Source organism: Ovis aries, chromosome X (assembly GCF_016772045.2).
Source record: "Ovis aries strain OAR_USU_Benz2616 breed Rambouillet chromosome X, ARS-UI_Ramb_v3.0, whole genome shotgun sequence".
NCBI lineage: Eukaryota > Metazoa > Chordata > Mammalia > Artiodactyla > Bovidae > Ovis > Ovis aries.
Window position 1 is genome coordinate 78,330,493 of NC_056080.1, and position 25,768 is coordinate 78,356,260.

Consider the following 25,768-nt stretch of genomic DNA (forward strand, 5'->3'; position numbering starts at 1 on the left):
ACGAGGTGATGGGACCGGATGCGATGATCTTTGTTTTCGAATGTTGAGCTTTCAGCCAACTTTTTCACTCTTCACTTTCACTTTTATCAAGAGGCTTTTTAGTTCCTCTTCACTTTCTGCCATAAGGGTGGTGTCATCTGCATACGTGAGGTTATGGATATTTCTCCCAGCAATCTTGATTCCAGCTTGTGTTTCTTCCAGTCCAGCGTTTCTCATGATGTACTCTGCATATAAGTTAAATGAACAGGGTGACAATATACAGCCTTGACGTACTCCTTTTCCTATTTGGAACCAGTCTGTTGTTCCATGTCCAGTTCTAACTGTTGCTTCCTGGCCTGCATACAGATTTCTCAAGAGGCAGGTCAGGTGGTCTGATATTCCCATCTCTCTCAGAATTTTCCACAGTTTATTGTGATCCACACAGTCAAAGGCTTTGGCATAGTCAATAAAGCAGAAATAGATGTTTTTCTGGAACTCTCTTGCTTTTTCCATGATCCAGCAGAGGTCAGTAACTTGACCTCTGGTTCCTCTGCCTTTTCTAAAACCAGCTTGAACATCAGGAAGTTCATTTTTCACGTATTGCTGAAGACTGGCTTGGAGAATTTGAGCATGAATTTACTAGCATGTGAGATGAGTGCAAATGTGTGGTAGTTTGAGCATTCTTTGGAATTGCCTTTCTTTGGGATTGGAATGAAAACTGATATATTCCAATCCTGTAGCTACTGCTGAGTTTTCCAAATATGCTGGCATATTGAGTGCAGCACTTTCACAGCATCATCTTTCAGAATTTGAAAGAGCTCAACTGGAATTCCATCACCTTCACTAGCTTTGTTCATAGTGATGCTTTCTAAGTCCCACTTGACTTCACATCCAGGATGTCTGGCTCTAGATGAGTGATCGCACCATCGTTATTATCCGGGTCATGTAGATCTTTTTTGTACAGTTCTTCTGTGTATTCTTGCCACCTCTTCTTAATATCTTCTGCTTCTGTTAGGTCCGGACCATTTCTGTCCTTTATTGAGCCCATCTTTGCATGAAATGTTCCCTTGGTATCTCTAATTTTCTTGAAGAGATCTCTAGTCTTTCCCATTCTGTTGTTTTCCTCTGTTTCTTTGTATTGATCGCTGAAGAAGGCTTTCTTATCTCTTCTTGCTATTCTTTGGAACTCTGCATTCAGATGCTTATATCTTTCCTTTTCTCCTTTGCTTTTCACCCCTCTTCTTTTCACAGGTATTTGTAAGGCCTCCCCAGACAGCCATTTTGCTTTTTTTGCATTTCTTTTCCATAGGGATGGTCTTGATCCCTGTCTCCTGTACAATGTCATGACCTCATTCGATGGTTCATCAGTCACTGTATCTATCAGATCTAGGCCTTTAAATCTATTTCTCATTTCCACTGTATAATCATAAGGGATTTGATTTAGGTCATACCTGAATGGTCTAGCAGTTTTCCCTACTTTCTTCAATATAAGTTTGAATTTGGTAATAAGGAATTCATGATCTGAACCACAGTCAGCTCCTGGTCTTGTTTTTGTTGACTGTATAGAGCTTCTTTATCTTTGGCTGCAAAGAATATAATCAATCTAATTTTGGTGTTGACCATCTGGTGATGTCCATGTGTAGAGTCTTCTCTTGTGTTGTTGGAAGAGGGTGTTTGCTATGACCAGTGCATTTTCTTGGCAAAACTCTATTAGTCTTTGCCCTGCTTCATTCTGCATTCCAAGGCCAAATTTATCTGTTACTCCAGGTGTTTCTTAACTTCCTACTTTTGCATTCCAGTCCCCTAGAATGAAAAGGACATCTTTTTTGCTTGTTCGTTCTAAAAGGTCTTGTAGGTCTTCATAGAACCATTCAACTTCAGCTTCTTCAGCATTACTGGTTGGGGCATAGACTTGGATTACCGTGATATTGAATGGTTTGCGTTGGAGATGAACAGAGATCATTCTGTCATTTTTGAGATTGCATCCAAGTACTGCATTTCAGACTCTTTTGTTGACCATGATGGCTACTCCATTTCTTCTGAGGGATTCCTGCCCTCAGTAGTAGATATAATGTTCATCTGAGTTAAATTCTCCCATTCCAGTCCATTTTAATTCGCTGATTCCTAGAATGTCAATGTTCACTCTTGTTTGACCACTTTGAATTTGCATTGATTCATGGACCTGACATTCCAGGATCCTATGCAATATTGCTCTTTACAGCAGTGAACCTTGCTTCTATCACCAGTCACATCCACAAATGGATATTGTTTTTGCTTTGGCTCCATCCCTTCATTCTTTCTGGAGTTATTTCTCCACTGATCTCCAGTAGCATATTGGGCACCTAATGACCTGGGGAGTTCCTCTTCCAGTATCCTATCTTTTTGCCTTTTCATACTGTTCATGGGGTTCTCAAGGCAAGAATACTGAAGTGGTTTGCCATTCCCTTCTCCAGTGGACCACATTGTCAGACCTCTCCACCATGACCCACCCATCTTGGGTTGCCCCATGGGCATAGCTTAGTTTCATTGAGTTCGACAAGGCTGTGGTCCTAGTGTGATTAGATTGACTAGTTTCCTGTGAGTATAGTTTCAGTGTGTCTGCCCTCTGATGCCCTCTTGCAACACCTATCATCTTACTTGGGTTTCTGTTACTTTGGGCTTGGAGTATCTCTTCACAGCTGTTCCAGCAAAGTATAGCTGCTGCTTCTTAGCTTGAATGAGGGGCATCTTCTCACCACTGCCCTCCTTGACCTTCAACTTGGGATCGCTCCTCTAGGCCCTGCTGTGCCTGTGCAGCCACCGCTCCTTGGACGTGGTGTTGCTCCTCCCAGCTGCTGCCCCTGGCCTCAGGTGTGGGGTGGCTCCTCTCAGTCGCTGTCCATGGCCTCGGACATGGGGTGTCTCCTCCCGGCCGCTGCCCCGACCTCAAATGTGGGGTAGCTCCTCTTGGCCATTCCTGCGCCGTCACAGCCTGGCACTCTCGACCACTGCCCCTGACCTTGGACGTGGGGTAGCTCCTCTTGGTTGCCACCCTTCGGGCATGGGGTCCTCCCAGCTTCTGCCCCTGACCTGGGACGTGGGGTAGGTAGCTCCTCTCTGTCGCGGGTAGTGCACCGGGCTCAGCCGCCTGCACGTAGTGTGCTGGGCGCGTGTATACATAAATGTGAACTCGTATAATATGCATGCATTGGTACTTTACAAGTTTTGTGTTTTGCCATATCTAGGGATGTAAAGAGATACATTGAGATGAAATAAAAGATCTCCATTAACAAGGGTGGAGTTGATACCTTAGTGCCGATAAAATAAATTCTATACTCTCTTGACCGTGTTCAACCATATAAAGCTAATTTTCCTTAGCTTTGACCCTGCTCTTTATTCCAGGTTCAAATGTACTCTTAAATGATTTAATATGAGGTATATGTCCTTTGACCGTATGTACCTGACAAAAATGAAAACAGTATGATAGAAGAGGGAGTAATAACATGTACTAATTAGAAATATTTTCTTCTTGGGCATAGGTCTTGAACTATGTAAGTATATGCTAGAATTTGAGTTATTATTGAAGATAATTTTACTAATTGCAAGGGAAAGTGGGGATTTCATTGGGTAAGTATGTATCAGTTTTGGAAATCTCCCTCCTCTGCTACAGTGACTGAATCTGGGGATTTCTCCAGTGATTTAGAAGAGCTACAGCTGTTTTTGAAGGGGCTTGAATGAAATATATGAAAAGTAACAGGATTTTAAGTCATAAATGCCAAATAAAATTAAGTCATGAATGAGTAAAATGATTTGGGTTTTAGATTTTCAATTTTCCATTTTAATGCCCTTACTGATTTGTTGAAAATACTGTTAACCCTGTATTTGGCAAGTGGTGAAGACATTATCCTTGTCTTCTCATTTGTAATAAAACAGATTAACTTGCTGTGAAATTTTAACTAGGCTGAGACACAACAGTAGTCACCTAATGACCCGAAGCACATTGCAGTTAAGTAGCTAAATAGATGCATACTGATTACAGGGCTGAAAAATGGATCTGTTTACTTGCAAAGTAGAAGTTGCTTATATAACTATTCATTATTTTAGAATGAATTAATGTTTCCAGTTCCATATAGATATTTTAAAAATCCACCTAATTCTTAATCAGTGTAAGGCATTGGATTCATCTAATGTTTACATGGTGAAAAAAATGTGACCTCTGTGATGCCTTAGGAAACAATAACAATGGATTGAATCTTGATTGAATTTGGTAAGTGCTGGCTACAAATCTTAAATATGAACTGTAGTTTTATGCAAAATGTTATTGTAACTCTAAATCATGTTTTCAAAGTTATTTGAAATAATATCCACCTGATGTGCTGTTGAAAATGGCAAAGGATGAATTTTAAAATAAATTATTTGAGTTCATAGTATTTGATCATATGTACTTTTAAAACATTTTGGATGATTCCTCTTTATAGCATTGTAAAATTTCCTCATTATTTATAGCATTTTCTATTTGTGTAGATATTCTTTCAATTTTTAAAAAAAATTCAGAGAGACCATTCATTTTTTAAGCAGAGTGGGCAAGGTCAAATCACTTGAATTCTCTTTTTTTCTAAACCATCAACTTTATAATTCACTCCCAAATTTTCCATTTTTATTATGGCAGGATATATTGCTATGTATGATTCTTGTTTACCACTACACAGTGATTTTGTTTGTTCACTTTTATTTTTTGCTCAATAACTGCTGTGCTTTGTTTCTATCCATTCACTTACTGGTCCATTAAAGATAAAAGTAGTTCATTAAGTTACATATTTTTCAGCAAATAGCCAATGTTAGAATTGAAAGACTGTTCCACAATTTATATACATATTTTAGCATAGAATCATTGAGACTACACAACAGTGAAAAGTAAGAAAATAATTTTGACCTCATATATGAAATTCCTTTCATTGGGGTGTGTACATATGCTATTTATGGATTATACTTTTAATCACTGTACTTTAGGTTGAATTTCACAACTGGTGAACTTTTCAAAAAATTTAAAAATGTATTATAAAAGCTATATATAATTTGCTATCCATGCCCATACTATTCTTCTAAACAACAAATATAATTATTTGGAAAAAAATGGTTCTCTTCTGCTTTGTTTATATGTATCTTTTTATTTTTTTCCTGTATATAGAGTATTGCAACTGTATATTTAACTGAATACTAAATATAACTGTATGTATATTTCCCTGTCATAAAGTATTGTGTTTGAAGCATAACAAAATTATAAAGCCTTTCAGATGTAGTATATTTACAATTAATAGTATTTAATAACTATATGATACTGCAGCTAATATACGCAAAGTCCACTATTCATTTCATTAAAATTATCAGATATTTACTGAATACTAAATAATATTATACATCATTTAAAAATGAACATACTACACTGATGACTGTATTAGTTCTTTATTACTTCTGGAACGAGGTATGATACATTTAATAGCCTAAAATGGTGCAAGTTTATTAGCTTACAGTTCTGTAGGTCAGATGTCTGACATGGGTATCACTGAGCTAAAATCAAAGGACTGCGTTTCATTCTGTAAACTTCCAGGAAAGTATCAGTTTCCTTGCCTTTTCCAGCTTATCCATCTGATCATTCTTCAATAATCATATCTTCCTCTGACTTTTCTTTCTACCCTCAAGTTAATCCATATAATAGCTCTATCTCCAGGTTCTCAATCAGATCTGAAAAGTCCATTTTGCCATGTAAGATAAAATATGTGCAGATTCAACTATTAAGATGTGGACTAAACATTTTTGGCTGAGCTGATGAGATTATTCTGTCTGCCATAATGATAAACTTTGGAAAATCTTAACATCTACTAAAGAAATAATAGACTTTAACTCTCATATTATTAATTTTGCATTGAGCAAACAGTTTTCCTTTAAAGAATTTATCAGTTTGGGCTTCTTATGCAAAATCAAAGTGAAAGTATATAAAAACATATTTGACAAACTAATTTTTAATGGTATGGTGATTAGAATACTGATGTTGTAATTGCATATAAATATACAGAACTTTAATTTAGGAAATTCATTATGAGTGAGTTATATAATAAAACAAATATTCTCTGTCCCAGAATGTCTATTATTTGGTCACTTTTATTGCATATGTGGATAAACAATAATGTGTTTTTAATTGATCAAATTAACTACATGTCAGATTTATTCATCAGTTTGTGATTCATAAAGATAGTGAATAATTTCAGAGTTTTATAACAATATTAATTATGACAAAAATCCTGAGAATCATGACAGTTACTGTAAAGCTATATAAAATAAATATTTTATTTTTATCAATAATTTTACAGCCAAAGGACTGGAAAAGGTCAGTTTTCATTCCAAACTCAAAGAAAGGAAATACCATAGAATATTCAAACCACTGCACAATTGCACTATTCTCACAGGCTATCAAAGTAAAGCTCAACATTCTCCCAGCTAGGCTTCAAAAGTATGTGAACTGAGACCTTCAGGATGTTCAAGCTGGATTTAGAAAAGACAGAGGAACCAGAGATCAAATTACTAACATCCATTGGATCATAGAAAAAGCAAGATAAGTACAGAAAGAAAGAAAAAAAAAAGCCATCTACTTCTATTTCATTGACTATGCTAAAGTCTTTGACTGTGTTGATCACAACAAACTATGGCAAATTCTTAAAGGATGGAAATACCAGACCACCTTACCTGCCTCCTGAGAAATCTGTATGCAGGTCAAGAAGCAACAGTTAGAACAGGACATAGAAAACTGGGCTGGTTTCAAGTTGAGAAAAGAGTACATCAAGGCTGTATATTGTCACCTTGCTTATTTAACTTATATGCAGAGTACATCATGCAAAATTCTGGGCTGGATGAAAAATAAGTTGGAATCAAGAGCGCCTGGAGAAATATCAATAACCTCAAATATGGAGATAACAGCACCCTTATGGCTGAAAGCAAAATGGAACTAAAGAGCCTCTTGATGAAAGTGAAAGAGGAGAGTGAAAAAGCAGGCTTAAAACTAAACCAGTTTAGCATTGGTAGTTTTAGTGTTTGAATAAAGCAAATAAATGATACAGTAAGTGCTTTAGGAATGCAAAAAAAGAAAACATTCTTAGAAAGTTAAGATCACAGCATCCAGTCCCATCTCTTCATGGTAAATAGTTGGGGAAACAATGGAAACAGTGACAGACTTTATTTTCTTGGGCTAGACTGCAGACGGTGACTGAGACCATGAAATTAAAATACACTTGCTCCTTGGAAGTTCATGGTTCATGTATTGTTGATGCCTGGCTTGGAGAATTTTGAGCATTACTTTACTAGAGTGTGAGATGAGTGCAATTGTGCAGTAGTTTGAACATTCTTTGGCATTGCCTTTCTTAGGGATTGGAATGAAAACTGACCTTTTCCAGTCCTGTGGCCACTGCTGATTTCTCCAAAATCGCTACCAGATGTTCAAGCTGGGTTTAGAAAAGGCAGAGGAACCAGAGATAAAATTGCCAACATCTGCTGGGTCATCAGAATAACAAGAGAGTTCCAGAAAAACATTTATTTCTGCTTTACTGACTATGCAAAAGCCTTTTGACTGTGTGGATCACAATAAACTGTGGAAAATTCTGAAAGAGACAGGGTTACCAGACCACCTGACCTGCCTCTTGAGAAATCTGTATGCAGGTCAGGAAGCAACAGTTAGAACTAGACATGGAACAACAGACTGGTTCCAAATAGGAAAAGGAGTACATCAAGGCTGTATACTGTCACTGTGCTTATTTAACTTATATGCAGAGTACATCATGAAACCCTGGGGTGGAAAAAGCACAAGCTGTAATCAAGATTGCTGGGAGAAATATCAATAACCTAAGTTTTGCAGATGATACCACCCTTATGGCAGAAAGTGAAGAGAAACTAAAGAACTTCTTGATGAAAGTGAAAGAGGAGAATGAAAAAGTTGGCTTAAAGCCATTAACATTCATAAAACAAAGATCATGGCATCCAGTTCCACCACTTCATGGCAAATAGATGGAGAAACAGTGGAAAGAGTGTCAGACTTTATTTATTTATTTATTTATTTATTGGCTCCAGTATCACTGCAGCCATGAAATAAAAAGACACTCCTTGGAATAAAAATTATGACCAACCTAGACAACATATTTAAAAGCAGAGATATTACTTTGCCAACAAAGATACATCTAGTCAAGGCTATGGTTTTTTCCAGAAGTCATGTATGAATGTGAGAGTTGGACTATAAAGAAAGTTGAGTGACGAAGAATTGATGTTTTTGAACTGTGGTGTTGGAGAAGACTGTTGAGAGTCCCTTGGATTGCAAGGAGATCCAACCAGTCCATCCTAAAAGAAATCAGTCCTGGGTGTTCATTGGAAAGACTGATGTTGAAGCTGAAACTCCAATGCTTTGGCCTTCTGATGCAAAGGGCTGACTCATTTGAAAAGACCCTGATGCTGGGAAAGATTGAGACAAGAGGAGAAGGGGATAACAGAGGATGAGATGGTTGGATAGCATCACTGACTCAATGGACATGAGTTTGAGTAAACTCCTGGAGTTGGTGATGGACAGGGAGGCCTGGCATGCTGCAGTCCATGGGGTCACAAAGAGTCAGACAAGACTGAATAACTGAATTGAACACAACTAGTCCTTGGAAGAAAAACTATGAGAAACCTAGACAGCATGTTAAAAACCAGAGAGATTACTTTGTTGACAATGGTCCATCTAGTCAAGCCTATTTTTTTTTCCAGTAGTCATGTATGGATATGAGAGTTGGACCATCAAGAATGCTGAGCACTGAAGAACTGATGCTTCTGAGCTGTGGTGTTTGAGCAGACTCTTGAGAGTCCCTCAAACTGCAAGGAGATCAAACCAGCCAATCCTAAAGGAAATCAGTCCTGAATATTCATTGGAAGGACTGATGTTGAAGCTGAAGCTCAAATATTTTGGCCACCTGATGCAAAGACCTGACTCATTAGAAAAGACTCTGATGCTGGGAAAGATTGAAGGCAAGAGGATAGGAAGCCTGGCGTACTGCAGTCCATGAACTTGCAAGGAGTCATACATGAGGGAGTGACTGAACTGAACTGATTTTTATCAAATTTTTAATTTTAAACTATAATAATTTAAACAATATTAACGAATATCCTTTTAGTATTGTTTAATTTTTATAGTTTTAAATTATAAATTTGATGGAAATCAGTTCAGTTCCAAAATCACTGTAGATGGTGATTGCAGCAATGAAATTAAAAGACACTAGCTCCTTGGAAGAAAAGCTATGACCAATCTAGACAGCATATTAAAAAAGTAGAGACATTCATTACTTTGCCAACAAAGGTCCATCTAGTTAAAACTATGATTTTTCCAGTAGTCATGTATGGGGTTAAGAGCTGAACTATAAAGAAAGCTGAGCATTGAAGAATTGATGCTTTTGAACTATGGTGCTGGAGAAGACTCTTGAGAGTCACTTGAACTGCAAGGAGATAAAACCAGTCCATCCTAAAGGAAATCAGTCCTATATATTCATTGGAAAGATTGAACCTAAAGGTGAAACTTCAATACTTTGGCTACTTGATGTGAAGAACTGACTTATTGGAAAAAAACTCTGATGCTGGGAAAGATTGAAAGTAGGAGGAGAAGGGGACGGCAGAGGATAAGATGGTTGGATGGCATTACCCACTATATGGACATGAGTTTGAGTAAGCCCGGGGAGTTGGTGATCGACATGGAAGCCTGGTGGGCTGCAGTCTATGGGGTCACAAAGAGTCAGACATGACTGAGTGACTGTACTGGACAAATTGATCGTAGGTCTTAGTGTTAGTTTCAAACACCCATCATTGTGTCTTGTGACCATCAAACTGTTTTGTTACCAACATTAGAAATGAATTCCTAAAATGTGATAGATTATAAATATATTATTGCCATAATGATTTCAGTGCAGAAAGACACAACATGTACCAGGTCCTCTTACTGTTTCTGAGTTTTATTCCAAGGTTCCAAGTGTTTACCTTTGGGAGATCTTCTTACCCAGATAGTAGGCTTACCCTCCAAGTTATGGCTTGAACATTATATTAGTGTAGAAGCTTATAATAACAAACCTTCACTAATAATAATCACTTCACTTCATAAATTCACTTGGTGGATTTCCTAGGAAAGGAAGTGCAAGCTAACCTTTCTTGAGCTCTGCCATGTATCTGGCATAGCACTGAGGCCTTTCACTTTCTTATTTTATTTAAACCTCACAATATCCCATTAACTTCCCAAGATCAAAAACTATGGTTTTGTTTAAAGATACATGTTTATGATCAGGTATTGTAAAATCAAGTATGTACTCGGTTTAAAGATGAGAGGTCAGCATTTCGAATGTTATGGACTCCACCGACATGAAAAACTCAGTGCAAGATGATATTTCCTTTTGTATTTCCTTTTATGTAAGGAACGGATTCCACAGAGTCCTTCTCCTGCTCCCTCTCTGGAAGAGAGTCATTGCCCTGGGAGCCAGACCTCCTCCCACCCCAGCAGCAGCATGTCCAGCTCTCCCTCTCAGATGGATCACCATTCAGAGAGAATAGGTAAGTATCTCACCTGAAGCAAGGAACTGAAAGATAATCTTTAAGGAAATTCTTCATTAGGCAATAGTGAGGGGAAAAAAATCTGGGGGAGCTGATGCCTCCTTGATTTAATTTTTTAATTGTGAATTTTTATTGGGGAAGTCGCATGAACAACAACAAAAAATGTTAGTAGTTTGTTCTCTCGAAGAGTCTTAACTTAATGTATCACTGGATCTGATGGGAACAATTTGATGGGAGTTTTACAGAATATAGGTTAATTCAATATGTTGGTATATAGCAGCTAGTGTGACACAAATCACTTGCTATATTCACAGCACCCTTTGAATAATGGATGATAAAATATATTTTGTGCAGATGATTATGTAAGAGTAATTAAAAAGTGAATCAATATATGATTTGCAATAATCTCAACAATTTAAATGTTAACAGATGATGAGATGGTTGAATGGCATCACTGACTCAATGGACATGAGTTTGAAAAAACTTCGGGAGATAGTGAAGGACCAGGAAACTGGTGTGCTGCAGTCCATGGGGTCACAAAGAGTCAGACATCACTTAGTGACTGAACAGCAATAACAATAATTTTGATAAAAAATATTTGATCTAATATTTGGCATGATTTTTTACACATTTTTAAAAATTGTTTCAGAAGTCTTATACCTACGACATTGTTCCATAAATAGTATAATATTATTTTCAGTGATCTGGCATACTGGAGACTCTAATCTAGCCACAGTCTGGCACTAACTAGCTATGAGATCTTGGGTATGTCACTTAACCACCATGAGTATCTTTACCTAATATATGAATATGATTGGGCTTCTTGGTGGCACTAGTGGTAAAGAACCTGCCTGACAATTCAAGAGACATAGAGATGTGTGTTCGATTCCTGGCTCAGGAAGATCCTCTGGAGAAGGGCATAGCAACCAGCTCCAGTATTCTTGCCTGGAGAATCCCATGGACAGAGGAGCCTGGCAGGCTAGAGTTCAAGATGTTGCAGAGTCAGACACGACTGAAGACCTGGAACCCACACAAATGCATAGATATGATTATTGCTCTGCCTATTGCACTTGAGTTTTGTGAGGTCAAGTGAAATAATATGTGGGAAAACACTTCAGAAATTTAAAGCACTAAGGAAATGTGAGGGTCAAGCATTATTTTTTTCTGTGTGGCTTTACCTTGATTGCTTATCAACTGCTGTCTGATCCTACTCAGGTATACAGATATTACCCAGTGCATTCAGCTATAACAAATTCTCATATAATATATGATATTATGAGTCAGGTGAGCTAAGTAAAATCTTTGTTAATCTTCTATACCTACACAAGTCCAATTTTGTAGGTATCCATTTCCTCTAGGGAAAATAATTTCTGCTCTTCTTTTAATCTTATTATAGGGACATTTTTTTCATGTAAACTCTAAATTTTTACACTTTATGATAATGATCATCTCAAGTCTCTCCAAAATAATGTTTTTATGGGGGAAGAAAGGAATTTGAGGGATTAGGGAAGGTTTTACATTCTGGATTTGTTCTGGAAAAGGACAAAGATGATTTCACTCTTGTGGAAATTCATCCAAGTCTCATTTAGCTTGTCAATATTACATATTCTTTGTAGCTCTTTAGCTTCATAGTAAGCTCAGTGAGTCACAAATCTGTCTCCCCATTATAATCGCCTATGAAGAGTTTACAAATATGGATGCCCAGGCCACATGCTTAGTCTCATGTACCTGGTCTAGTATAGAGCCTAACAGCAGTGTTCTCTTTTGCTTTTCAATATATCCTCAGAAGATTCTAATGTGCAGCCAGAGTTAAGAACCACTGAATTAGAACTTTTAGCTAATATCCATACTGGAGTAAATTTAATTCCTGGAAGAATTGACAGAGTTTTTCTAGCTTTACTCTGTTCTGTGGATACAGCCTAATTTACTTGTTACAATATTGTGTGCAATTGATTCAAGGGAGTCTTAGGATATAGCCAGATGACCATTAAGCAATCAAGAAACACATACTCTTCTATTAGAATAATCTTTGTATTGATGAGGGAGGGGTGGAGAGGAAAAGGAGAGAGAGAATTATTTAGACTACTGGTTATAAGCAGAGCACATAGGGAAATATTGGTACTCTGTGATACACATATTTTAGAGGATGTCTTATGCTTAGAAATAAAATATATCAAAGCAATACAGTATTATAAAAAAAATCTTGACAACATAAAGCATTTCTAATTGCACTGACAGTAATTATACTCTTTATGTACATTCAACAATTGTCGAAGCATGATAATGAGATTGTCTATAACTGAATAAAAAGTTTTGGTGATATTTGTTTATAGTGACCATATTTATTGATGGTGCTATATAATATTTTAATAAAGTATAAATAAAGAAAATTAATTGATAAACTGAAATTAGCATGATTTTCCTCTTTTAATATAAATGTTTTGTGAAGTAATTACAACAATGAACAGAAAATTATATCATATCTATTAATTTTGCTATATATTTGCAAAAATTCTGTAAGGTAAATTAGAATCATAATCATTTTAAACTCATAAGATTAAATGCAAAATTCATTTCAGAAGTATTTTTGGAATTATTGATTATAGAGGTAAATAGCTAATTTGCACATGAATTTTAAAAGAGAAAATATTTTAAATGATTTAAAGAAATATGTTAGAAATTATATATGGACTATGCATTAATTATACTTTAAAAATCATGTGATTGAGCAGCTTATTGATTTTTAAATTGCATGATCATCATACCAACAAAAATCTTTTCAGTGGTTCAGAAGTAAAAGTGTATAAAATTCATGTTAGTTATTTAATGGAGTAAAATAGTTATTTATGCAATGCTTTTCTGCTTTTCTTTTGGGTGTTTTGCAAGAAAATTACTCAGTTAAGTCTTTTAATTGTAGTTATGATGTCCAACAATAGAGAGGACCTTATTGTTGACCAGGATACTGGACCAACTAGCAAAAAATTCCAAAGGGAAAATAAAGGTAAAATAATTTTTGCTTATTTAATGTACATATAAAGATTGGACACTAACTCACTTAACACCCTATTGCTGTATATTGTATACACATTTCCCTCAAATCAGAATAGATCTATACTGACTTTGGATAAATTCTTTTAGTAGTAAAAATTAATATTTACCTGAATTTTATTTGATACTATAAATAACATATTAACCCAAAGTTTCTTGGTGCCTGTGGTTGGAAGTTTTACCCTAAGCTCTTTATATTATGCCTGATTAGAGACATCTGATTTTCTTTTTATTATGTTTGTACTTTGTTGACTATATTTAAATTAATCACTATTTTATGCTTATGTTTGAAAAACTTGAGTTGCTGTCATTCAGGAGAGATGTTCCCCTCAACATGCAAAAGTGATTTTAAAAGTATATGCTGATTTGGACATTTCAAGTGAAATTTTAGTAAGCTACTCCAATCAGGTATTTACCTAGAATGATGATAGATATGACATCAGTCTGGCTTGTAATCAACTGACAAATGTGTAATTTCTGCACAGCATCCAACTTTTTCTTAGGATATCTGTTTGAAGAAAGTAGGGAGAGTAAGAATTTCAGTCACACTTCCTTGATATGAAAACTGAGTACAACTTTATTTAAAAGACTGAAGGTAAGAGTAAAGGAAAATATATCAGCATATGTTATAGGCTGTGCACTATGATTGCCATCATGAATTTATTAACTCTAAGCTAAACAACATAAGCTAATAGGTAATTTGTCAGATCACCAGATGGTCTGATTGTACTTCACTATTAAGATGCATTTTTTTCTGTCTTAAATTAATAAAGATATTCATAATATGTAGAAAAAAAAATACTCTCCATGAACAGCTGAGGAGTTGATGGAGAATTTTCTTTTACTTTTTCCCTAGACTTAACTTGCTTTCTAATTACCTAGACGAGCATTTTAGTTAAATTTGAAACAGTCTAGGATTTTGATTTCATTGAACCGTGTTTGGTTTCCTTGCCACATACTTTGTCTTTTCTTATTCAAAGACTATACTCTCTGAGGCCCAAGTTGTAAATGCTTGCTTTCAGAAAAGTTGTCAGAGGGGGAGAAGTCAAGTTTTGTATATTAAACCACCCAAACACCTACAGAGGTAATAGAACTGTAGTTAAAGTTGAAACTTCATTCATAACTCAGCAACAATTTGTTACTGAAACCTCTTCCCCAGCAAGTCATGACAGTTTGAAGGTCAGCTTGGTAGTAAAGCAGATTTTCTAGGAAAATCTCAAGCTGTACATGATACACATGATTCCATCAGAACTGCAAACCCAATAAGTCACAGTGGCATTTAGGACTGGCTTGGGTGCTGCAATGCTCAAGGACACAATGCTATGCCTTATGAAAAATCAGCTGGAGTGCTAGTACAGATATACAGTAACTGAATTTCATAAAAACACACAGTGGTATGCACTGGCATTTCTGAGTCTCTTGCTGTGGAATGACACAGTTATACTCATTTGAAATAGGTTGGTCATACATCCTGATGAAGATATTAATAGACAGGAGTGACATATTAAACTGCATTTTTTCAGTTATAATGGAAAGCTTATCTTTTTTTCTGATTTATTCATTCCTTGATTTATTTGGTTTAGGGTCATTGTTTTATTTTATTTTTTGTTTCTTAAATTTTTATTTCTCTATTTTAAAAATTAATTTATTTATCTTAATTGAAGGCTAATTAATTTACAATATTGTAGTGGCTTTTGCTATAAAGTGACATGAATTAGCCATGGGTGTACATCATGTGTTACCCATCCTGAACCCCACCCCCCACCTTCTTCCCTATTCTTTCCCTCAGGGTCGTCCCAGTACACTGGCCCTGAACACCCTGTCTCATGCATCGAACCTGAACTGGCAATCTATTTCACATATGGGAGTCTGAGTGAACTCCGGGATTTGGTGATGGACAGGGAGGCCTGACCTCCTCATGGGGTGGCAAAGAGTCTGACATGACTGAGCAACAGAACTGAACTTAACTGAATATACATGTTTCAAAGCTATTCTCTCAAATCATCCCATCCTGGCCTTCTCCCACAGAGTCCAAAAGTCTGTTCTTTACATCTGTGTCTCTTTTGCTTTCTCACATATAGGGTTATCGTTACCATCTTTCTAAATTCCGTATATATACATTAATATACTGTATTGGTGTTTTTCTTTCTGATTTACTTCACTCTGTATAACAGGTTCCAGTTTCATCTGCCTAATTAGAACTGATTCAAATGCATTCTTTTTAAGAGCTAAATAGTATGCCATTGTATATATGTATCACAACCTTCTTATACACTTGTTTGCCGATGGACATCTAGGTTGCTTCATGTTCTAGTTATTGTAAACAGTGCTGTGCTGAACATTGGGGTACACGTGGTTTGCTTGGTGTGTATGCCAGGCAATGGGATTTCTGGGTCGTATAGCAGTTCTATTTCCATGGTTTTAAGGAATCTCCAAACTGTTCTCCATAATGGCTGTACTAGTTTGCATTCTAGCCAATGGTATAAGAGGGTTCCCTTTTCTCCACACCCTCTCCAGCATCTATTGTTTGTAGACATTTTGATAGCAGCCATTCTGACTGGTGTGAGATGGTACTTCGTTGTGGTTTTGATTTGCATTTATCTGATAATTAGTGATGTTGAGCATCTATTCATGTGTTTGTTAGCCATCTGTAGGTCTTCTTTGGGGAAATGTCTGTTGAATTTTTTGGCCCATTTCTTCATTAGGTCACTTATTTTTCTGGAATTGAGTTGCATGAGCTGCTTGTATATATTTGAGATTAATTGTCAGTTGCTTCATTTGCTATTATTTTATCCCATTCTAAAGGCTGCCTTTTCACCTTGCTTATAGTTTCCTTCGTTTTGCAAAAGCTTTTTAAGTTTAATTGGGTCTCACTTGTTTATTTTTGCTTTTATTTCCATTACTCTGGGAGATGGGTCATAGAGGATCCTGCTGTGATTTATGTCAGAGAGTGTTTTGCCTATGTTTTCCTCTAGGAGTATTATAGTTTCTGGTCTTACATTTAGATCTTTAATCCACTTTGAATTTATTTTTGTGTATGTTAGAACGTGTTATAATTTCATTCTTTTACAAGTGGTTGACCACTTTTCCCAGAACCATTTATTAAAGAGATTATCTTTTCTCCATTGTATATTTTTGCCTTCTTTGCCAAAGATAAGGTGTCCATAGGTGTGTGGATTTATTTTTGGGCTTTCTGTTTTGTTCCATTGATCCATATTTCTCTTTGTGCCAGTACCATACCATCCTGATGACTGTAGATTTGTAGTATAGTATGAAGTCAGACACATTGATTCCTTTAGTTTCATTCTTCTTTCTCAAGATTGCTTTGGCTATTCAAAGATTTTTGTATTTCTATACAAATTGTGAAATTATTTGTTTTAGTTCTCTGAAAAATACATTGGTATCTTGATAGGGATTGCATTGAATCTATAGATTGCTATGGGTAGTATACTCATTTTCACTATATTGTTTCTTCCAATCCATGAACGTGGTATATTTCTCCATCTTTTTGTGTCATCTGTGATTTCTTTCATCACTGTTTTATAGTTTTCTGTATATAGGTCTTTTGTTTCTTTGGGTAGATTTATTCTTAAGTATTTTATTTTCTTTTTGTTGCAATGGTGAATGGAATTGTTTCCTTAATTTCTCTTTGCATTGTTAGTGCATTGCTAGTGTACAGGAATGTTAGTGTACAGTAATGCAAGGCATTCCTGTGTGTTAATTTTATATCCTGCAACTTTACTATATTCATTGATCAGCTGTAGTAATTTTCTGGTGGAGTCTTTAGGGTTTTCTATGTAGAGGATCATGTCATCTGCAAACAGTGAGAGTTTTGCTTCTTCTTTTCCAATCTGGATTCCTTTTATTTCTATTTATTCTCTGATTTATGTGGGTAAAACTTCCAAAACTATGTTGAAGAGTAGTGGTGAAAATGGCACCCTTGTCCTGTTCCTTACTTTAGGGGAAATGATTTCAGTTTTTCACAATTGAGGATAATGTTTGCTGTGGGTTTACCATATAAGCCTTTTATTATGTTGAGGTATGTTCCTTCTATGCATGCTTTCTGGAGTTTTTTTTTTTTTTTTAATCCTAAATGGATATTGAATTTTGCCAAAGGATTTCTCTGCATCTATTGAGATGATCATATGGTTTTTATCTTTCAATTTGTTAATGTGGTGCATCACATTGATTGATTTGCAAATATTGAAGAATCCTTGCATCTCTGGGATAAAGCCCCGTTAGTCATGATGTAAGATGTTTTTAATATGTTGTTGGCTTCTGTTTTCTAGAATTTTGTTAAGGATTTTTACATCTATGTTCATCCATGATATTGGCCTGTAGTTTTCTTTTTGTGACATCTTTGTCAGGTTTTGCTATTAGGGTGATGGTGGCCTCATAGAATGAGTTTGGCAGTTTACCTTCCTTTGCAATTTTCTGGAAGAATTTGAGTAGGATAGGTGTTAGCTCTTCTCTAAATTTTTGGTAGAATTCCCCTGTGAAGCCATCTGATCCTGGGATTTTGTTTATTGGAAGATTTCTGATTACAGTTTTGATTTCTGTTCTTGTGATGTGTCTGTGAATATTTTCTATTTCTTCCTGGTTCAGTTTTTAAAGGTTATACTTTTCTTTTTTTAATATAAATTTATTTATTTTAATTGGAGGCTAATTACTTTATAATATTGTATTGGTTTTGCCATTCTAAAATTTTGTCCATTTCTTCCAAGTTGTCCGTTTTATTGACATATAATTGCTGATAGTAGTTTCTTATGATCCTTTGTATTTCTGTGTTGTCTGTTGTGATTTCTTCATTTTAATTTCAAATTTTGTTGATTTGATTCTTCTCCCTTTTTGTCTTGATGAGTCTGGATAATGGTTTTTCTATTTTATTTATCTTCTCATAGAATCCGCTTTTAGCTTTGTTGATTTTTGCTGTGGTCTCCTTTGTTTTGGATTTATTTCTGCCCTAATTTTTATGATTTCTTTCCTTCTAATAACCTTGGGGTTCTTCAATTCTTCCTTTTCTAGCTGCTTCATGTGTAGAGTTAGGTTCTTTTTTTGATTTTTCTCTTGTTTCTTGAGGTAAGCTTTTAATGTTATGAGCCTTCCCCTTAGCACTGCTTTTACTGAATCCCATAGGTTTTGGGTTGTCATGTTTTCATTTTCATTTATTTCTATACATATTTTGATTTCTTTTTGGATTTATTCTATTTGTTTTTTATTCAGAATAATATTGTTTAGCCTCCATATGTTTGTATTTTTAATAGTATTTTTTTTCCTGTAGTTGACCTCTAATCTTACCGCACTGTGATCAGAAAAGAGGCTTGAAAATATTTCAATTCTTTGAATTTACCAAGGCTAGATTTATGGCCCGGGATGTGATCTATCTTGAAGAAGGTTCCGTATGCACTTGAGAAAAAGGTGAAATTCATTTTTTGGGGGTGAAATATCCTATAGATATCAATTAGGTCTAACTGATCCATTGTATCAGTTAAAGTTTGTGTTTCCTTGCTAATTTTCTGTTTAGTTGATCTATCCATAGTTGTGAGTGGGGTCTTAAAGTCTCACACTATTATTGTGTTACTGTTAATTTCCCCTTTCATACTTGTTAGCATTTGCCTTACATAGTGAAGTGCTCTTATGTTGGGTGCATATATATTTATAATTGTTATATTTTCTTCTTGGATTGATCCTTTGATAATTATGTAGTGTCCTTCTTTGTCTCTTTTCACGGCCTTTATTTCAAAGTCTATTTTATCTGATATGAGTATTGCTACTCCTGCTTTCTTTTGGTCTCCATTTGAGTGAAGTATCTTTTTCCAGCCCTTCACTTTCAGTCTATATGTGTCCCTTGTTTTGAGGTGGGTCTCTTGTAGACAGCATATATAGGAGTCTTGTTTTTGTATTCATTCAGCCAGTCCTTGTCTTTTGTTTGGGGCATTCAACCCATTTAATTTAAGGTAATTATTGATAAGTGTGATACCACTGTCATTTACTTTGTAGTTTTGGGTTCGAGTTTATAAACCTTTCCTGCGTTTGTTGTCCAGAGAAGATCCTTTAGCATTTGTTGAAGAGCTGGATTTGTGGTCCTGAATTCTATCAGCCTTTGTTTGTCTGTAAAGCTTTTGCTTTCTCCTTCATCTTTGAAAGAGATCTTTCTGGGTACAGTAATCTGGGTTGTAGGTTTGTCTCTTTCATCACTTTCAGTATGTCCTTCCATTTCCTTCTGGCCTGATGAATTTCTATTGATAGGTCAGTTGTTATCATTATGGGAACCCCCTTGTGTGTTATTTGTTGCTTTTCTCTTGCTGCATTTTATGTTTACTCTTTGTGTTTGATCTTCTTTAATTTGATTAATATGTGTCTTGAGGTGTTTCACCTTGGGTTTATCCTGTTTGGGACTCTCTGGTTTTTTCGACTTGTGTGGCTATTTCCTTCCCTTTCTGTCCCTTCATTTTAGGGATGTTTTCAACTATTATCTCATCAAGTATTTTCTCATGGGATTTCTTTTTGTTTTCTTCTTCTGGGACTCCTATGATACAAATGTTGCATTTACCATTGTCCCAGAGGTCTCTGAGTTTGTCCTCATTTCTTTTAATTCTTTTTTCTTTTTTCCTTTCTGCTTCATTTATTTCCACCATTCTATCTCCCACCTCACTCATCCTCTCTTCTGCCTTAGTTATTCTACTGTTGGTTCCCTCCAAAGTGTCTTTATCTCAGTTATTTCATTATTCATTATTGATTTTTTTTTAAATTTCTTCTAGGTCCTTGTTAAACATTTCTTGCATCTTCTCAATCCTTGTGTCTAGTCTCTTTACCTGTACCTCTGTTTTGTTTTCAAGATTTTGGATCATCACTACTATCATTATTCTGACTTATTTTTATGGTAGACTCCGTATGTCCTCCTGTTTTGTTTGGTTTGGTGGGCACTTATCATGTTCCTTTACCTGCTGAATATTTCTCTGCCTTTTCATTTTGTTTAGGTTGATGTATTTGGGGTGACCTTCCTCTGTGCTGGAATTTTGTGGTTCTTCTTATTGTGGAGGTTCCTCCGTATGTGTGGCATTGGATGAGTGGCTTGTCAAGGTTTCCTGGTTAGGGAAGCTTGCATCAGTATTATGATAGGTTGAGCTGGATCTCTTCTCTCTGGAGTGCAATGAAGTGTCCAGTAGTGAGTTTTGAGCTGTCTGTGGGTTTTGTGTGACTTTTGGCCACCTGTATTTTAATGCTCAGGGTTATGTTCCTGTGTTTTGGGGGAAATAGTTTGGTATGTCTTGCTCTGAAACTTGTTGGCACTTAGGTGGAGCTTTGTTTCAGTATAGGTATGGAGGCTTTTGGATGAGCTCTTGTCAATTAATTGTCCCTGGAATCAGGAGTTTTCTGGTGTTCTCAATTTTTGGATTTAAGCCTCCTGCCTCTAGCTTTCACTCTTATTCTTAACAGTAGCCTCAAGACTTCTCCATCCATACTGCACTGATGATAAGACATATAGGTTAATGGTGAAAAGATTCTTGACAGTGAAGGACACCCAGAGAGGTTCACCAGGTTACATAGAGAAGAGAAGAGGGAGGAAGGAGATAGAGTTGGCCAGGAGGAGAAGACAGGGAGTCAAAAGGAGAGAGACAAATCTAGCCAGTAGTTCCCTAAGTGTTCTCCACAGCCTGGGACACCCAAAGATATTCACAGAGTTAGGTACAGAAGAGGAGTGGGAGTGAAGAGATAGAGGTGACCTGGGGGAGAAAAAGGAGAGTCAAAAGGGGAGAGAGCAGTCAAGCCAGTAATCAAACCTCTAAGTAGAAATGGGTATTGAATATTAGATTCTTAAAGGAACAAAGTTGACAAGAAATACTAAAAAGCAAAGACTAAAAATCTAGAGTTTAGACTCTCAAAACATACAATATTAAAAAAAGTCACAAAAATTATAAAAAAATACATATGAAATTTGGTTTAAAAATAGGGTCTTTTTTTGCAAGGTAATAGTAAGTTGTAAAAATGAAAATTAAAAGAATAATAAATAATTTTAAAATTTAGATATTAAAAAGTGATAATAGTAAAATATATCTAGGAATTTCTCTGGAGCTGTTGAGGGCAATGTGAGGTTAGTTCAGTTTCAGATAGTTCCTTGTTCCAGCTTATACTTCTTCTCAAGGTCTATTGGCCCCTTCTAATGTAGTCAGTGCTAACTACAAGGTTTTAACCTGTTGCACCTTTCACTTCCAAAGCAGTTCCCTCTTTGTATATTTCAGCTTCCTCTGTTTGCAAGTTTCTTCAGTGTCTAATTTCTGTCCTGACACAAGGGGGAAAAGGTGGTCACTTATTTAGGCTCACTTGTTCAGTTGTGCTTTGGGGAGGGAGGAACACTGCAAACAAATATCACTGGCCTGTGTAGGGAGTGCTCATAGTGCCTGGGCCACACTGGGTTTGACCCCACTCACGGCATGTCTGCTTTTCTGGTCTATACTGCTCAGACTCCCAGTTGCTCCCCAGGGGAACTGTCCAAAGCAGGCTTAGGGTTGTGTGCACTTCCCAGGTCTAAGCCACTCAGGTTCAGGTTGTCGGGTACTCCACAAAGGCACTGATTCATTTGGGCCTTTGTTTTGTGCCCTTCCCAGGTACGAACAGCTCAGATGACCAGGTGCTTGGTGAGCACACTGTCCCAGGTATACAGTGTGTCTTATCACCTCCCTGGTCCCAGCTGCTTGGTTTCCTGGTTGCACCATGGGAGTGCTGTCTCAGGTGTGCCATGTGTCTCCTCTGGAGAGCTGATCTTGGGCTGTGAACCTTTTGGCAGATATCCACCGTGCAGAAGGCCAGGAAGACTTAGTTAGCAACTCAGAGCCTGCTCACAATTTGGTGGAGGATGCCATCTCTGGGTCCAAGATTGCCCCTTGCCTTCTGGTTCTGGCTGTTGCACGCCTGCCTCACTTCTTCTGGTGGGGAGATGGGCCAGTATACAGCTGGCTAGCTCTCCTCTGGTATTCACTCAATCCTTTGTTCTGTGAGCGGACCAGGCTGTGCCTTAGGTTAGAGCTCTTTCAGGGAAGTTCTCTCCCCCTCTCTCTTTTTGTCTCTCTGGCTATCCCAGTTTGGGTTGCTATCTCATGTTAGCTCCCTCAGATTGTCCTCAGGACATTGAGACTCCATCCTTACCCTAAGCATTCAATCCATACCTCTGCGTTCAGCCCCTGCTCTCTGCTGGTGGCCACGAACATCTGGGCTACTTCTCCACTGGGAGTTGTGATTAGATGCGTATTCTGTGTGTTTGTTTGTTTGTTTGTTTGTTTTCCCCTCCTAGTTAGCCCTCTGAGATTCCAGAACTCAACACTGGTGAGAGGGCTTCCTGGTGTTTGGAAACTTCTACTCCGTCATGACTCCCTCCCTGCATCCAGGTCTCCATCCCTAACTCTTTTGTCTCTCTTTTTGTCTTTTATATTTTGTCCTACCTCCTTTCAAAGAGAATGGGCTGCTTTCTGGGTGCTTGGTGTCCTCTGCCAGTGTTCAGAAGCTGTTTTGTGGAATTTTCTCAACGTTCAAATGGTCTTTTGATGAATTTGTGGGGAAGAAAGAGTTCTCCCCGTCCTATTCCTCAGTCATTAATGACCCCCCTCAGGGTCATTCAAAAGGTTTCTTTTAAATGAAGATTTTCTATGTCAAGTTCTACCAGCTGCATTTGTGGTATTAAGATAAAATATATTTTCCTGAAATAGATTTTAGTTCTTAAAAGGGAATGCAGTTTAAATTAGAAGTCTCAACATTCATTAAGTTTGACAAGTAGGCAGTTTATACAACTGTGGCAAACATATGTTTTCACATCTGTTTTGAGTAATGTCATTATGATTTTATTGAGTAATATCATCCATGGCTCTGGAAATTAGAAAATGACAGCTTTGCTGTTATGTCTAAATTTTCAGAAAATGAAGAAATACCATTAGAATATGCTTCATGTAGCCTGCCTCCTGCTCTATTTTATAAAATTAGGTGACAGACAGTTTGATATATATCTCAAATGATAATCTACATTTTGCCTTGAGTTTCCATATGCAGACGTTTCATAGTCTATGATCTAGGCTTTCCTGGCAGTGATGTCCCTTTATATTGTATCCAATATGAATTATCAAAATTCATATTTTAGTTTTGACTCAAGTATTAATATTTTGACTAAACTGACTGATCTGTTAAAGACTTTGATTTTATCTTCCACATATATTCAAACAAACTGACCAAATCAATTGCATGTTATGACATTGTGTTGCACAGTTTTTTAGCAATCAGTTTTGGGATTCGATTGCTAAAAACTATGTAAAACAATGTCATAACATGCAATTGATTTGGTCAGTTTGTTTGAATATAGCACCCCACTCCAGTACTCTTGCCTGGAAAATCCCATTGACAGAGGAGCCTGGAAGGCTACAGTCCATGGGGTCGCTAAGGGTCAGACACGACTGAGCGACTCACTTTCACTTTTCACTTTTCACTTTCATGCATTGGAGAAGGAAATGGCAACCCACTCCAGTGTTCTTGCCTGGAGAATCCCAGGGACGGGGGAGCCTGGCGGGCTGCTTTCTATGGGGTTGCATAGAGTCGGACACGACTGAAGTGACTTGGCAGCAGCAGTAGCAGAGTAGAGACTTTGGGACTATTCACCCTACTTTACCCATGTGGAAGCAAAGGCACAAAGGCCCTCTGGCCTTGGTAGCCATTGGCCTCTGAAACTGCCAGCAGGAATATAGGGGCTTTTTTATATTTTACATTTAACATTGATTGTATCTATTGAAAACTTTATATGTAAAATAAGTGCCAATGATCAAACTTTGGAATGCTATCTAAATATTGGAACAATAAATTTATCATCAACCCGAATACTTGAGTCCACTAAAACATTACATTTTATGTCAGTCCATAGGCTACAGATGAAAAGATAATGGTTTGAACATCCTTAAGGATCTTAAGAACATATAGTATATTTAATCTAAGATAAAGATGAAAATGAAAGTATTAGTCGCTCAGTCGTTTCCAACTCTTTGCAACGCCGTGGGCAGTATCCCACAAGGCTCCTTTGTCCATGGAATTCTCTAGGCAAGAATCCAGGAGTAGGTAGCAATTCCCTTCTCCAGGGGATCTTCCTGAACCAGGGATCGAACCCAGGTTGCCTGTATTGCAGGCAGATTCTTTACCATTGAGCCACCAGGGAAGCCTAAAACAAAGATCTTATCATATCAAGCCCAAAATAAATATACTATCATAGCGTCAATACATGTCCTAAACCCTCTGCTAAACTGAAATTGGCCTTTCTGTGTAAAAATAAATGAAAATAAAGGTACTATCATTTATTTTTTTTACAAATAGGCTAATTTCAGTTTGGGGTTTCCCTGGTGGCTCAGATGGTAAGGATCTACCTGCAATGTGGGAAAACTGGGTTCAGTTCCTGGGTTGGGAAGATCCCCTGGAGAAGGAAATGACTATCCATTCAGGAATGTTTGGACTATGTATGTATGTATGTGTGTGTATATATATATATATATGTTCAGTCACCAAGTGGTGTCATACTCTTCGTGATTCTATGGATTGTAGCCCACCAAGCTCCTCTGTCCATGTGGATTCTCCAGGAAACAATATTGGAGTGGGTTGTCATGCCCTCTTCCAAGGTATCTACCCATCCCATGGATCGAACTTGTGATCTTCTTCATTGCAAGTGAATTCTTTACCCTGAGCCTCAGGGAAATCTTTGGGGTATATACTGACAGTATAATGTAAATATTTTCTACTCAAACAGGTGCTTCGTTATCTTAATCTTTTCCTGAGATAATCACAGATGCTACCTAAATCTTTTATAAATTAACTTATTTATTTTAATTGGAGGCTAATTACTTTACAATATTGTGGTGGTTTTTTACATACATTGACATGAATCAGCCATGGGCGTACATGTGTTCCCCATCCTGAAACCCCCTCCCACCTGCTGCCCCATCCTATCCATCTGGGTCATCCCAGTGCACCAGCCCTGAGCACACTCTCTCGTGCATCAAACCTGGACTGGTGATCTAGTTCACATATGATAATATACATGTTCCAGTGCTATTCTCTCAAATCATCTCACCCTCGCCTTCTCCCACAGAGTCCAAAAGTCTGTTCTTTACATTAGTGTCTCTTTTGCTGTCTC

At 36.9% G+C, this 25,768-nt stretch overlaps 1 protein-coding gene across 3 annotated transcripts in view; it reads left to right on the forward strand.

Annotated features, from left to right (window-relative positions):
• Positions 1-25,768, forward strand: part of DACH2 (dachshund family transcription factor 2) — a 697,738-nt gene that overhangs the window by 583,748 nt on the left and 88,222 nt on the right. For all 3 annotated transcript variants that reach the window (XM_042241740.2, XM_060407431.1, XM_060407432.1), the window contains 2 exons: positions 10,428-10,563; positions 13,481-13,564. In XM_042241740.2, the coding sequence (XP_042097674.1) occupies positions 10,428-10,563; positions 13,481-13,564 (220 nt within the window). The remainder of the gene's footprint in view (positions 1-10,427; positions 10,564-13,480; positions 13,565-25,768) is intronic.